This window comes from Callorhinus ursinus, unplaced genomic scaffold, assembly GCF_003265705.2.
Source record: "Callorhinus ursinus isolate GAN/ISIS: 27379988/994484 unplaced genomic scaffold, GSC_fseal_2.0 scaffold16, whole genome shotgun sequence".
Taxonomy (NCBI): Eukaryota; Metazoa; Chordata; class Mammalia; order Carnivora; family Otariidae; genus Callorhinus; species Callorhinus ursinus.
In genome coordinates this window covers 24692617-24707922 of record NW_027397078.1, presented here as the reverse complement: position 1 = coordinate 24707922, position 15306 = coordinate 24692617, and the positions used below count along the sequence as shown (strand labels likewise).

Here is a 15306-nt window from a genome sequence, read left to right as displayed (position 1 = left end):
CCTCTCCTCCTCCTCCCCTCAGTCCTCCTCCTCTTCCTCTCCCTATTCCGTCTTCCTTCAGCTTCAGTATGCTTGTCCATGCTCTGTAGTACGGACTACACTCCAGCGACCGCGCCTCCAGTCGCCACAGCCTCTCCTTTGACCTGGGCACTGGGAGGCCAAGCGGGAGCGATAGGAGGCGTGCAACGGAAAAACCGAGCGCTCCGAGCGCAAAACCTTGCGACCCCTCACCGCGCACCAGTCCCCACCCCCTTAGCCGGACCGAGCGCCTCAGTGGCCCAGACTCCGAGATCTGGTTCGGTTTGAGTTGCAATGGATGGACCCCGGGGCTTAGAGCGCACAACGAAACGCGCTAAATTGTACCTGTGCGTGGCCGTTCCCGCCGCCGCCGCAGGTCTATCCCGGGCCGGAAGCCGGCGCCCGCCTTCTCGGGAAATTCTCTGGAGGGGGAGTGCGAGGGGAACCACAGTGACTGCCTGGTAGCTCAAGGCTGGCGCGCACACGCACACGCCCAACTTTGCAGAGACGTCGGCGCCCCCCGGGCTCCCCCGCGCCCCCTGCGGCTCGGCATGCTCGGAGACCAGTATCTCTCCAGGTCTGAGAAAATGTGTCCCCCACTCCCACACTTGCGTCTTTGAGAATGAGAGGGCGGGTGTTGGAGAGAAGGGGAGTAACGCTCCGGATTCCCGGTTCACAAACACTCTACGCCCGCCCGCAGGGGCGCCCGCTCCAGCCCCGCCGCACCAGGTCCCCCAGACCCGCCTGTGACGACAGAGGGAGGAGGAGGAGGCAGGGCGGAGAGCCGGGAGTCCGGGCGGAGAGCCGGGAGTCCGGGAGCTCCACCGACTGACCATCAGTACCAGCACTTTTGCTACTGGGGGACGGGGTGGGCGCGCAGGTTGAGGGGCGCGCAGCACAACTGCCCAACCCCAATACACTCTGGAGCGACCCTAAATAAGGGCGAGAAGAAAGATTCTCCACAGACGCCTTTTGCGTGGACGTGCCCCAGACGCACACTCGGACCCCGTGGTCCCGCGGCAGCTGCAGTGTTGGGGATAATTTAAATGGCTCTTACTTGAGAGGAGGCGTGATTTCCACGTTCGAGCGTCTTCGCTCCCCACCCCCTCTCCGCACCAGCCAGTGCGCGCCACCACCTGAGCCTGGCGAGAGCCGGGGCGCACGCAGTCTTCAGCCTCCTCCTTTCCGCCTCTGGGGGTACTTGGCTCTGAGCGGGTCCACCCGACGCCCCCCGGGAGAACTCTTTACTTTCTGTTTGGAAAATAGGGGCCATTTCTTTATTCATCTCTGGGTCTCCCCGGAGGAGGACAGGGGAGGGGACGGCGTTCGAGGCGGGCCGGGCCGGGGGAGGGGAGCGCGGGGAGGGGAGGGGACTGGGTGTAGCCTGGAATTCTCCGTCCTCGTGTTCCTAGGCTGGCGCGCAGAGTCTCCCCGAGATAGCGCCGCCGCCGCTCCCCGCGCCACCCCGTCGTTGGCCTTGGGGGTCGGGTGAGTGGGGTCATGACGCGCCGCGGGGGCTGCTCCGGGCCCCTCCCGCGCTGAGCCGGGACGCGGCCCCGCCGCGCGGAGCCCCTCGGGCTGGGAGGCGGCGGGGGGTGGGGAGGGCGCACGGGGTAGGGCGGGGTGGGGGCGGCGCGGAGGCCGCCAGGCTGGGGGGCTCTCTGGGCCGGCGCGGCCGCGGGCAGGAGGGCGTGTCTCCGGCCCGAGGGGACCCTCCCGAGGCGCGGCGCGGGACTCCCCGATGGTGGTGCCGCGGCTCCGGGAGAGCTCCGGGTCTCGCCTCCGCCGCCGCCGCCGCCGCCGCCGTCGCCGCCGCGGGCGCCACCACCGCCGCCGCCGCCGCCGCCGCCGCCCGAGCCCGCGCCGAGCGTGCGCCTCGCCCTCCTCCCGCGCCCGCTCTGCTCTAGGATGCTGCGGCAGGTTCTGCACAGGGGCTTGAGGACGTGTTTCTCCCGGCTCGGCCACTTCATTGCCAGTCACCCGGTCTTCTTCGCCTCGGCGCCCGTGCTCATCTCCATCCTGCTCGGCGCCAGCTTCAGCCGCTACCAGGTCGAGGAGAGCGTGGAGCACCTGCTGGCGCCCCAGCACAGCCTCGCCAAGATCGAGCGCAACCTCGTCAACAGCCTCTTCCCAGTCAACCGCTCCAAGCACCGACTCTACTCGGACCTGCAGACCCCCGGGCGCTACGGTCGGGTCATCGTCACCTCCTTCCAGAAAGCAAACATGCTGGACCAGCATCACACCGACCTGATCTTAAAGGTGAGAGGGGGGCGGGCGCGGGCAGCCTCCGCCGGCGCTGCTGCCGCGGCTGGGCTGGCTCTGCGCGGGGGTCCGGGCTGAGAGCGCCGCCTCTCCCATCCCAGGCGGCTGCCGCAGGGGCTCCCCTGCACCGCGCGCCCCTCGGAGGCCGCCCGGAGCCTCCTAGCCTCCTGGGCGGGGAGCGTCCGGGTCCGGGCCCGGCCCTGCCCTCGCCGCTGTCGCCGCCACCCCGGCAGCTGCTGCAACAGTTGGGGCGGCGGCAGCCACGGTGCTGTGGTCCGTGCGCTTGTTTTGGTCGCAGTGGTCTTGGGGGTGGGGAGGCTTGGGGGTAACTGGGCCAAGAAGGAGCAGAACAAGAGAAGTCATTGTAGAAAGTCCTGGTACTTGAAAACAAAATACTACGCTTGGGGGGCGGGGAAGGATTCAGAGACCCCTCTTCCCTGTCCCCATTCTTTACCCCCGTCCTCTGACCTTTGGAGTGATTTCAGAAAGGCTGCTCGGAGGGGCCGGGGCCGTGAGGGGGCAAAGGAATGTGAGGCGGGATGGTGAGGAAAATGTCTCCTACCCACCCAGAAAGAAGTGTGGTCCCTGGCTAGGACGCGGGGCTGCCCTGCTGCCCTCTTCCCAGAGCGAGGTGGCCATCTCTGTCTTTCGGGGTAGGAAATGGTGTCTGTCGTTCGCAGTTATTTTGTGTTGCACAAGTAGCTCCCTTCTTCCGAAATGCAAAAACTTCTTTGGGAAAACAGGGATTCGACTAATCCACTTTTGTTTGGGTTCATTTGGGCGTGAGGCTGAGGGGCAGAGCCAGAAGGGTGAGGACAGAAGCCCAGCTGTGTGGCCCTAAGAAAAGCACAGGAAACCAAGCAGCTGGTTAGAGGGGGACGTTCGTGGAAACAGGTTGTGCCGTCAGGCTGAGGTGGAAATTTGATGTGAAAAGTGAGGTTAATGGTGATAACTTTCAGGAAGTTCCTAAGAAAAGCAGAGGAGTGAGGACTAGAGATGGAAAAGTGGAGACCTTCAGAGAGAAAAGCAAAAACAGGTGAGAATGTTCCATCCAAGTCCCTGGTGGGAATTGTAGGGCTTGTTTACTTAAGGTGCCCCTCTGCAGAGGGCAGGGGACAACCAGTCCCAGCTGGAGCCCTGGGGCGGAGGCATAAAAGGGGATGGTTTTGTGAGGGTCTCCAGTCCAGATCTGCGATTAGAGTTTGGTTAGATTTCTAGTCCACTTATGCCATGGGGAGTCAGCCAGTGAACCTGGGGAACTCTCTCCTCTTACCCTCTACAGGTACCCTCTATATCCCTGGAGACCAGCTAATTTTCCTGTGTTATTTCCCTCCCTCTCTCTGTCGATGTGTTACCTATGGGCAATTAGTAATGAGGGGAACCCGACTAGGGACTCAGTGGAATTAGGACCTTCCCACGTTGAGTGGCTTGTGATATTTTAAATGGCACACACATCATCATAGAACCTTAGTAACAGTGGTCTGGAAATACTTGCTTTTCTCATGATTATGCTTCCAACATCGAAGTGAGGGGTTTTTTGTTGTTGTTGTTGTTTTTATTTTTTTTTTTGTCTCAATACTCCAGTGAACATATTCTGACACAGAAAAATACTGCCCCAAATGCTTCCCCAAGAAAACACATAGTAGTTTCATCACAGGCTTAAGGAAACTATAATTTAGCCAGTCCTGACAGCTGGAAAGCTGCCCCACGTTTTGATAGATGATCTACTAAATGATGTTTCTCTTTGTATTTTTTTTTCCAAGGTGATGTTTCTACTGGCTTTTTCCCCCCCTAACAAACCGTCACGCCACTGTGACGGGCACTCACCAGTTACATTCACTCTCAAGGTTAATGAGACATCAACAGGCACATCAGACCTCTTTTCAACAGGATTGTTTCTCTTCTATTTGATTTTGATCTGTTTAGGACACAAAACCATATTATCAGAGAAAGTTGGGACTGGAGAGAAAGGGAGGCTGTCTTTGCCTCCATGGCTAAAGGGCAACTTTAAAGGACAGCTGTCTTGTCAGTAAATTGTTTTCAGATTCAAGATGGTTTTTCATGTGCTAGGTGTCTGGGGAAAATCAAAACCAAGTCAAATAGTGGTCAGAAGCCATTTCAAGCTGATGGCTCTCTGGCCAAATGAATTCATACAATTTATAAAAACTCAGACCTAGGAAACTGAGGGAATTGCCTCAATTTTATATATCTATTTTTTTCTTTCTACATCTAACTCTTATGTCTGGACGGTTCGGAGCTGGGGGACAGAAAAATGGACCTCCAGTAGTCATGGTAATGTGAAGTGGGGAAATGAGCACTTATCATCATTTGTCTTTCTTCCCATGAGCTGAAGATGTGTCCTTTACAAAAGGTGTCAGGGGTTAGAGTCACTGTTTCTGCCCGTACTTGTGTTATCCTGATACTTTGCTGCTGGAATCTAGGATAGCCCTGACAGCTAACATTGCACACAGCACCATCCAGCTCCTGTCTATTTGATGGCATCACATTTGAAACGAAGTGGACAAAACATAAGCAGAAATTATGAAGGCTTTCTCAGGCCCCATTACAAAACCAGAGGAAGTACCTGGCAGGGCTGTGTCATTTACTCCTCATGGTGCTCTGCGGTTGTACCCATTTTATGAAGGAGATCTTTCTTGGGATATTAGTCCAGCTATTTTCTCAGCAAAAATAGACTGGGAAGGGATGACAACAGAATATACAAACCCAGGTTGATTTTTTTTTTTAATACAATTGAGAGTAACACCAAGAAAAAAAATCTACACTGGTCTCATTCGGAGAAGCTTTCTCAAATTTGTGCAGGTGACATGGTTGCCATACTCAGAGTGTGCAGTGTAGATTTCCACCGCAAACTATGAGAGGGGTGACTGTCCCTAGCAATGGTTTCCTCTGAGGTCTGTGGGGCAAAGAGGTAATTTGGGGTGAAGGGGGTGGGACCTGATGGTGCTGATAAAGGATCAACCATTAATTTCTGGACATCTTTAAAAGTCTTCGTTTCACTAGAAGATTAAATTTAGCTCATTATTATATTTTAACAGAAAATCCATGATGTTCATCTTGGAGCAAATTTCAGAGTAGCCCCTCATGAGCTTGTCTAAACCTGTTTCTTCTTGATCACCAAAAATGAAGTGTAAGGAGGTCTTGTTGGTAATTGATCCGGGCGGTGACCAGAACACTACTTGATTTATCCCAGAATCATCCCTAGAATGAAGAACCAGTTTAGCCCAGTCCTTACAAGAATACCACACACAGTACGTTTAAACACAGCAAATGCCTCAGGGTAAAAGTGCTGTGATCCCATTTTACGGAGGGGAAATCTGCTCCTTAAACATTCACTGACTTGTCCGTGGCAAGAAGATGAGGACAGGGACAGAACAGGGTTTTGACTTCCCATCCAGCACCCTACACTCGAATTTACTGCCTCGCATATGATAAACTACTCGAATGACTTAAAATGTACATTTTTTAAATCCAAACGAAGTATATTTGACTAAAGTCTCATTCTCGTCTCACAGTGTTGTCTTGACAGTGGTAGCTGGATGGTGAGGACATTTTCTTGACTGATTCTGTCCGTGAAAATCCCCAGAGAGAAACTCTAAATGCCCAAAGTAAAGCATAAGATGTGTGGAATTAGCAATACACAAAGATAGAAAGATAAAATGTTTTACTGGAAAAATCTCTGGATGATTGTGTGAAGTTACTTCCTACTTGAGCAGTGTTCACCGTCCAGGTGGAGTCAACCCCGGTGCCTCACACAGTCGCTGGCACACTGTAAACCCTCACTAACTACTTGTAACATGGACCTGCCCTAGTTTATTCAGACATTTATGTGAGGGGTAAAGAAAACTCCATAGAAACTACCTTGAAACGTATTTTCAAAATGACATGTTTTTATTTTTGCAGTTTCTAGGTTTCTCTTTTTCCATGATACCATTCTTCCTTCCTTGATAACCTCTGTAGTCCTATTAAAACATATTTCAGTTTTCAAATTGTGTGGGGGCATTTACTTTGTACAACTTCTTCCTCTTTGAAGGAAGCTCCTAGGATATTTTATTCCAAACCAATGGAAAGACACATCCTCACTATGCAGACATTCTTCCAATTAGGGGGAATCTCATTTTGTTCAAATACTGAGTTTCAATTTAAAAAAAAAAAAACTTTTTACACTTAAATACGCTAAAGAGAACTCAGTTGCAAAACAAGAGTAACAGCATTTAACTTGGAGTTCATTAATTCGGGCTTTCCAAGAAGGGCAGCCGAACTGCTGCCTCCGGGTCATGAAGACCTTGTAGCTGGATCCAGATGCCAGTTGTTTCCAAATACTGTCCCAGCACTTGTAGCCACTGTGGGAAGAGCCATCGTTCCTCTCTCTGCAGTCTAAGGGTGGGCCAATTCCAGCTGACTTTTGAGCTCAGAAGGTGTTTTTATATTTTTAAAATATTGTAACAAAACAAAAACAAAGAATATGAGGCAGAGATGGCATGTGGCTCTCAGAGCCTAAATCTATTTACCCTTTGGTCCTTTACATCAAGAAGTTCCCGTACTGTCTTCCAAACCCCTTTACTGGAGCAATTTCCAGAAGTGAGCACTGTTAAGTCAAGTGGAAGGCAGTGGTTCTCGCCAAGGGGTGGTTTTGCCCCCAAGGCGACACTTGGCGACGGCTGGACACATTTTTCACTGTCAGTACTGGGGGGGGGGGCGGCTGCTGGCATCTGGTGGGTGGAGGTCATGGATGCTGTTAAACATCCTGCAGGCACAGGACAGCGCCCCATAGCAGAGAATTATCTGGCCCCAAACCCTGCTTCAAGGGTTTGTGTTTTGTGTTTCTCTGGCTTTGTTAGGGCTTTTTTTTTTTTTCAGCTGCACTGATTACGTAAAATGAAAAAATGCCAAAGAGAAGTTCACATCTTACAGAACTTTGGCTGGAGACAAATACTATGACCTCTTGAGGAGATGCTTTTTGAGGGCAGTTGGGCAGAGATCAGATTCTCCAGTGTAATCTTCCCCAAGATACAGTCCTCTTGCTCTCCCTCCCACCTCTGTCCTTTATAGTCTAAACCCTGCTGTAGAGGAACCCAAGAAACCCAAAGCAGTGTAGCTGCCTGAATGGCAAAGCTGCTCCATTGACGCTGGCCTTGAGACCGGTTGGGATGGCTGTAGCCGGCAGGCCGGACCCACAGCTCTAACAGTCGTCTGCTAGGCCAGGCGCCTCCCGACAGCGTGTAAGGCCCCACTGGGAGCCGTGACCTGCTGAGGAGGCGGGAAGCTGTGCTTTGTTGCCTGGTCCAACTGCTTGGCTTTTCAGAACACAAAACGAAAAAAGAGCTTGCATCCAAGGAACAGTGGGCCAAAGACCCCTGGGTTTGGAGGCCACCTTAAAGGTCATCTTTGCAGATGCTGACACTGGAATCTGCTCTTAGCATCTCAGGGTGCTTTTTCTGGTGATAGGTGCCATGGCCACTGGAGCAGCCCAGTCCCTTCGGTGAGCTACATGAGTGGCAGGTACTCTTAGAAAAGATGGAGCCTGAGCCTGAAAGGGCAGCGTTTGTTCATCTCCTGGGCCAGCCACGGGCCTTTTGCATTTTATCCGTGCACTAGGGGAAAATTAAGGAGAGACCGAGATCACTATTCATTCTCCTTATATTTCATAGATGGTGCATCCCAGTAATCCAAGCACGATATCATGCTAGGGTTGTCTGCCTTCACTGTACATTTCAGTGGTGTGAGTGGTATCCTCGAATGGCCACCCTGCTTGTCTCCTTTAGACTTGGGGAGCAATCTCTTACTTCCCCATGCAGATGACCACTGGGGGCAAATTTGGATAAACTGTTCATTTAAACTGAAATGTAAAAATAAAGCCATAGCGGGATAGGAAGCCCACCTTTTTAATGATGCATAGTATCTTGATAGATGCTCTATTAGAGTAAGAGAAGCCTGATCTTAAAAAATTAACACAAAAACTGAACCTCTCACGACTCACCAGACTTACAAACCTCGCAAAAAGAACAGATGAGCATTTAACGGGTGACTCCTTGCACTAAGAGAAGGAGAAGGAAGCTAAAAGAAGTTCTTTGATTCCTGCCTGAGAGGGCGCAGCATCCCTTGGCACGGGAGCTAGGGAGGTGCAAGGTGCTGGGGAATCTGATCAACTTTGACTTTGTGAGATGCGCCATCTGGTAGCCCCAAATGATACTTGAGATAGGCTTGAAGCAGACCTTTGAAGTCACCTGCTTGGTAGCACATCACAGCAAGCAGGCCTGTCTGCGGGGCTGCCTGTGCCGCCGCCACATGCCCGGAAGGCCGCAGAACTTCCGAGGACTCCTGCCAGACTGATTTAATGACCAGCAGGGGAGGTGAGTAATAGCTAACCTTTAGAAGACAAAAAAAAAAAAGGAAATCAACACTAGTTGTTATTTCATACGGGAAGCCCTGAATAATATGTCGTGCCTTCAACTTCAGAATTCATATTTTGAACAAAAGGAGGCAATGAGGGAAGAGGGAAGCTATTTTTATCTTCTTGCTCTCTAAGAAATCCTCCTGAGAATATTGTTTCTGATATTTTGAAAGATCCCCATTGTTAGGTCTTCCACTTTAAGTTTAACTTGTGGGTTCCAAGTAGAGTCGAGATGAGGATTTTCATGCAAGCAGATACCTTGGGAGGTGATATACAAAAATCCCGGTAAGAATGTGGGGACATGAAACGGGGTGGCGGGCAGCCAGTCAGGGGAGCCAGGTGTCCACTATGGGCACCCGGGGCTCAGTGTGGCTGGGGAGCTCTGAGACACACTGGGGCACACACGTCCAAGTTTCCCACCTGTGGGTGAAGACGCCAGCTATTTATTCCCCAACTCTCCAGCCACCATCAGTCGATCGAGCTGCATCTGGGGCACTGAATAAGCCTCTGACAATTCCAGATGCTCTATGTGCCCCCTAGAATCAGAACTGTCCTTGTTGCATTATGAAAGCCTCAGGCGAAGAGCTGCAGGTGTTTCTAGTAAGAGGATTTGTAATGCGGAGGGGAGGGGGCCCTGAGAGCGTCCGCCCCACAGGTCTGACCCCCATCTAGGGTTACATGTCTCGGAGCTTAGGGCTCACATTCCTAGGCCATGTTCCTCCCTTCACTCAACAAAATGGCCATGACTGCATCTCCATGAAGCTACAGCCAAGAATGATCCAGCAGAGCTGTTTCGTTACTCTTGAATTCGAAAACCCGTTTTCATTTTCAGGTCCGCCACTGGATGTTGGTAAAGATGATTCCCAACAGGGCTTGGACACCACCAGGACTGGGGGTTTTCTATGCCAAACCCCCAGGTCTGAGGGGCCCCGATCCAGCCCCTCTTCATGAATACAAGTCCGCAGGCTGCTTCTCATAGCTCCATCTGCACACAGGGACTCTTGTTGCTCTCCTCCCTAGAAATGCATTCACTCCTTACTTCGGGTCCAACTCACATGCTTCCTACTTTGTGAGGCCTTCCCACATTCATGGCTCCCCCCTCCCGTAAATCTATCTGGCTTTCAGTCATGTCCACATTCCTTAATACTTAACTATACATTATTATATAATCCACTGTATTGTCACCTGATATATTCTCTTAAATAAGACCATAAGCTCTTCAAGAGCAGGAACAATGTCTCATATTCCCAAATTTCTCCCAGAACCTAGCATAATGTGGAGTGTACAGCAGGTAGTTAATAAATTATTGCCAGTTGATGGTTTATAGGATGGAAAATGTGCTCTCCCTTCCCTATTGATTTATTTTGGTCACACTAGAACTGCTAATTTCTCAGCATTAAAGGTGAGATTCCTTTGCCCATTTTTCCATGGGCACCACGACTTTGCCAAATACCACAGCTGTGCCAAATCCTAATTGTCTCAAGGGAAAAAAATGCATCTTGGCTATAGGATGATCACTATAAGCACTCAAAAAAAATATTTGTGATAATACCTTACTTTTGTGAGGTTCGCCTTATCGCCTCATTTTTGTTCTTGTTTCGGTTTGGCATCTAGGCGAGTGGTCATACTGAGTAAAAGAGGAATTGCTCTTGGACTCTTTAAGAGTCCAGTCACCTGGACACCTTGTGAAAATATAGGTCCTGCTTCAGCCCGGGGTGGGGCCGGCAAGTCTGGATTTCTAACAAGCTCTCAGGCAACGCTGCTGGGCAGTAGAGCGCATGCTGAGTAGCAAGGCTCGGACTTAGCTGTTGTGAACAGAACGCTGGATTTGGAGTCAGGGAAATCAAGCTCAAGTCCCAATTTCCAGAACTCCGTGACTTGAGTAAGTTGCCGACCCTCCCGGAGAAGCAGGTTCCTCACCCACACTGAGTGTAATCGCGTCCTCTGCACCCACTTATGGTAAGGACACACTGAGATAAGGTACCTGACGGCTCTGTGTAACCACAGCCTTCTGTAGGGGATGTGATCATTATTGCTCTTGGCCTTGAAAGTGACTGTCATTCCTTCCTAAGTGCCAACTCCCCCAGAGCCATTGTCGCCTGTTGAGTAAATAACACATCTAAACTTTTTTCCCCCTTTGATCCAGCAGGCCATAATGGGTGCTCAATCTCCATTCTTAATACTCAGATTGGCAATTTGTTGGTTTTTAATGACTCCATTTGGGTTGTAACAGATGACTGGATTCATCCTACTGCTGAACATGCAGCTCCTAAGTTCTTAGGCAGGCAGAGCTGTCGATTGGGTGGACTGCATTTTGCCTCTTCGAGGTGGTTTCTCGGGGTTCAGAACCTCATCTTCATGCTTGACAGGGCTTCACACACAAAGGAAGCCTTCACTTCCCGCCCAGGGAAGTGTCTTTGGAATTATAAGCTCTGGGAGGCTGTGGGCTCCCGCTTCAAGGTTCCCTTCACCACTCCTCACAGCATGCCAGACAGGGATTCTCCAGCTATTTAGGTGAGAGAGTTGATAACTCTCCTCTCTCACGTAATTTACATCACTACAGTGTTTCCCTGAGAAATCTTGCCCACATAAGTAGATCTACAAGCACTTCAAAGGGAAAGTGCCCTCAGAATTGCCAGAGATCAGGAGAACCAGGCAAAGTGATAATTGTAAAGCCCTTTGAAACTGTGAAATGTAAAATTTTGCTGACTGGGGGTTTTAATCATTTAGGTCAGTGCATTTCCCCACCTTCCCCTTTCTAAAATTTCTTTTTATGGGGTTATAAAAGAAATCTATAATTATTTAGGATCAAAATCAAATCCACCAAAGAAAATCCCCCCTGCCTACCTGGTTCTCTTTGCCAGAACTCTTCAAATGGAACTAACCTCAGTGTAAGTGAGGATTAGCACTTCTTCTTAAATTTGAATATGCTTTCAAATTCCCTGGGAATTTTGTTAACATGCATGTTCTGATTCAGAGTAGGTCTGAGACAGCAGGCCTAAGATCCTACACTTCTAACAAGCTCCCAGGGCTGCTGCTGCTGGTTTGAGAACCATGCTGACTACAGCAGTGGCTTAGTGGACCCGAGGAACCTTTCTGTATCCTGACTAATTACTCAGTGCCATTGAATTGCTTCCATACTGTAAGGGAGTGGCTCTCCAGCTTGAGCAGGTATCCCCTGGAGGGCTTGTTCCAACACGGATTCTGGGTCTCACCCGAGTTTTCTGATTCTGTAGGTTGAGGTGGGGCCTGAGAATTTGCATTTCTAACAAGTTCCCAAGGTGATGCTGTTCCCATTGGCCCAGGGAACACACTCCAAGAGCCACTTCTATAAAGCATCTTGGTAATTAGCTGCCAGGTCTAATTCCAAAAATACAGTCTCCCTCTCTGTAGAACCCGGCCAACAGGTATAAGCAGGGTGCAAGATATATTTGCTCAGCAGTTAATTCTGAATGATGCTGCAGCAGCTATTGTGCAAATGCTACTTCGTAAGTGTGAACCTTTTAAGTTTGCAATTTAAGGCAAGCGTATTGGACAGAGAGACCAGCTCTGCTGCCTGTCTGGGGTTTTTGGAAAAGGGCTGAGAAGAAGAAAGGACAGTCTGAGATGGAGTGGGGGCAGGGGAGACATAAGCCCCATACCTGCACATACGCTGTAGATGTTGTTGCTACCATCACCATGTGATTGCTGAAGTTTCCTTTTTCCAGAGACTTCCCACACAGGGTCACCTGCCATTTGCTTTTGCAGAAACTTTCTTTTACATCAAACCAGAAGGCACAGTGGGTACAAACAGGAGCTGCATGTTGTGTTTTTGAGGCAAGGACCCAGCTCTGTAGTTGCCAGAGGCGAGGTGTCCCCAGGGAGGGCCCGACAGCTACTATTCAGTTTCAGCTACTGTCTGATGTCAGTGCTGTTAAAGAGATGTAAAGTAGAGCTGGAGTGAACTTCAGTAAGTACTGGTTTGGGCACAGTGGAATGAGCACTGCAGAGCCCCCAGGTTCTGTGTTTGAGGCTGTGAACCATTAATGTGTCCTTGATCAAATCACTTAACCTCTCTGGGGTCTCAATTTTCTCACCCATGAAATGGGATCAGCAACATCATCATCACAGGATTGGAAGATGAAAGGAGACAGGTGTATGAACAAAATTCATCAAGTGAAATATGCCTAAGGCCACACTAATCTCACAATTCCTGCACTGAATACACATGTTTGTCCAGGGCAAGAGAACAAGCCTCTGGGGATTCCTAAGGGAAAAGAGTAAGTACCTTAGTTGGTTGACATGTTTCATATGACCATTTCCTTTTGTAAAAAGTACCTGTAGAGTCAGTAACTACCTTTTATGAAGCAGAAGCTTTGCTGACATGGCCTCATACTCTTAGATAGTGTAATACTGCATTGGTCTATATTTTTACTTTGAAAGACCCAAGGAGAATAAAAAATAGCCTGTCTGTTCATCCACTGTTGACACTTCTAAAGCCTTAGACCTGCACTGTCCAATTCAGAAGCTACTGGCCACATGTGGCTACTTGACTTAAATTTAAGTTAATATAATTAGAAATTCATTCCCTTAGTTGCAGTAGCCACTTTCCAAATGCCCCAGAGCCACATGTGCCTGTAATGGACAGAACAGGTAAAGAACATTTTCACCATCAGAGAAACTTCTATCCAATACTGCTGCTTTTCACAGATAAAATAACTGATACATCCTATGGCTTAACTAATAAGCAGGGGAATCAGGATTCAAACACAGGACTGGCTTGTAAAACATCATTTAAAAACAACTATACCAGATTGCCTCCATGAAATACAGAAATAGATGAGTGAGGCATGACCTCAGTGTCTGATGGCCTTGAGGCAGTATTTCAAACAGTAACAGAGTAAGGGGGAGAACCTTCAGTTTCCGCTTCAACATGTTAAGAGTTTGGAAGTTGTCACTCCCATCTATACACTAAGAAAAACATAGACAAACTGAAAATCAATGACTTCTCTTAGACACATCAGAGAACTAAGGTCACAGGGAAACTGTCATCCCACAATCTGTACAGGCAGGCACATCCATACAGACATAGACATAATCTGCTTACCTGAAGCAGAAGGCTCCGGTAGAAACACTTAAATGGTAATTTTGATAAATTGATGGAGCCTGAGTGTGGACTAGCATGAGAGTGAGAGACTCCTGGGAACTGCAGTCACTGTCTTTATAGGGGAAGGAATCAGGAGGCTCACATCTTCTTGGGCTTCATCTCCAGAAACCCCACCAGATTCCCAAGGTGAAGATGTGGCAGGGAGAGGTGGAAGAATAATCACTGTGAAATCCACCCAGTCTTCTCCATAACAAAGACCTACTCTCTAAAGAAAAGGATGTTGCTAGAGTGCAATTCTGAAACTTTGTCCTAGGTTCCTCCCCACTGAAGCCCCCTTCAGCCTTCCTGTCTCACCTAAGTGGGGGGAAAAGAGTCCACAGATGTCAAGACTTCAAGGAAATAGACTAGAAGTGCTACATCCAGGGAAGGAAGTGGGGGGGGGAGCTATACCACTGGAGAAATATTTGTGGAAGTCATAGCCCCAAAGCATAGGCCCACTTAAAGACTGAGATTTCATCAGGAGATTATTATATAGCATTTCCCCTCCCTAAATCTTACCACCATATCCATAAGGTTCCAGTATAATAATAGTGGATTACAGCTGCAAGATATAAACTCTCTCTGAGAAGGAGTACTTAGGGAAGCCCAAAGTCAAGAGGATAAACAAAAACAATGACAGTGGAGGAATTTGAAGCTTCTGGTACATATAGCCCCAACAAACATTAAATACACCCCAACTCCTAGAGTAACGTAAGTCCTCATTGTAAAGGCCCATTCACCTCAGTTAGTATTAACTGATAAAACATCCCCAGCTTTGGAAAAGAAAATTACAAGGATGCCAAAAGAAAATAAATACAGTCTGAAGAGACAAAGGAGCACTGGTACCATACTCAGATATGACACAGATGTTAGAATTATCAGACAGGAAATTTAAAATAGCTATAATTAATGTGTTATGGGCTTTAATGGAAAAAGGAGACATTAAGAACAAATAGATGATAGAAGTAGAGAGATAGAAACCCTCAGGATGAATCAAAAGGAAATGCTAGAAACTGAAACTGTAGCAGAAATGAAGAATGGTTTTGATGGAATTATCAGTAGATTCAATCCAGTCCAGGAAGGAATCAGTGAGCTTGAGTATAAAGTAATAGAAACTTCACAAACTGAAGGACAGAGATACAAGAGTGAAAACACCCCAGAACATACAAGACTTGTAGGATAATATCAAAAGGCATAATATACACACAATTAGACTGTCAAAAGGAGAAGAGAGAATGCAGCAGAAAAAATATTTGAAGTAATAATGACCAAGAACTTCCCAAAATTAATGGACACTAAATTACAGATCCAAGTAGCTCAGAGAACACTAAGGAGGATAAGTACCCATAAAACCACTCTTAGGCATATCATATTCAAACTAGAAAAGAACAAAAACAAAGAGGAAATCTTGAGAGAAGCCTGGTGTGGGGGGCAGGGGAGGAGACACTGTACATACAGAGAAACAAAAATAAGAATTATATCAGACTTC

At 48.8% G+C, this 15306-nt stretch overlaps 1 protein-coding gene across 1 annotated transcript in view; it reads left to right on the top strand.

The window, feature by feature from the left end:
- The first annotated feature begins 1926 nt into the window (after positions 1–1926).
- Positions 1927–15306, top strand: part of PTCHD1 (patched domain containing 1) — a 51264-nt gene continuing 37884 nt past the window's right edge. Inside the window, exon 1 of the mRNA XM_025857351.2 lies at positions 1927–2277. Within this exon, the coding sequence (XP_025713136.1) occupies positions 1927–2277 (351 nt within the window). The remainder of the gene's footprint in view (positions 2278–15306) is intronic.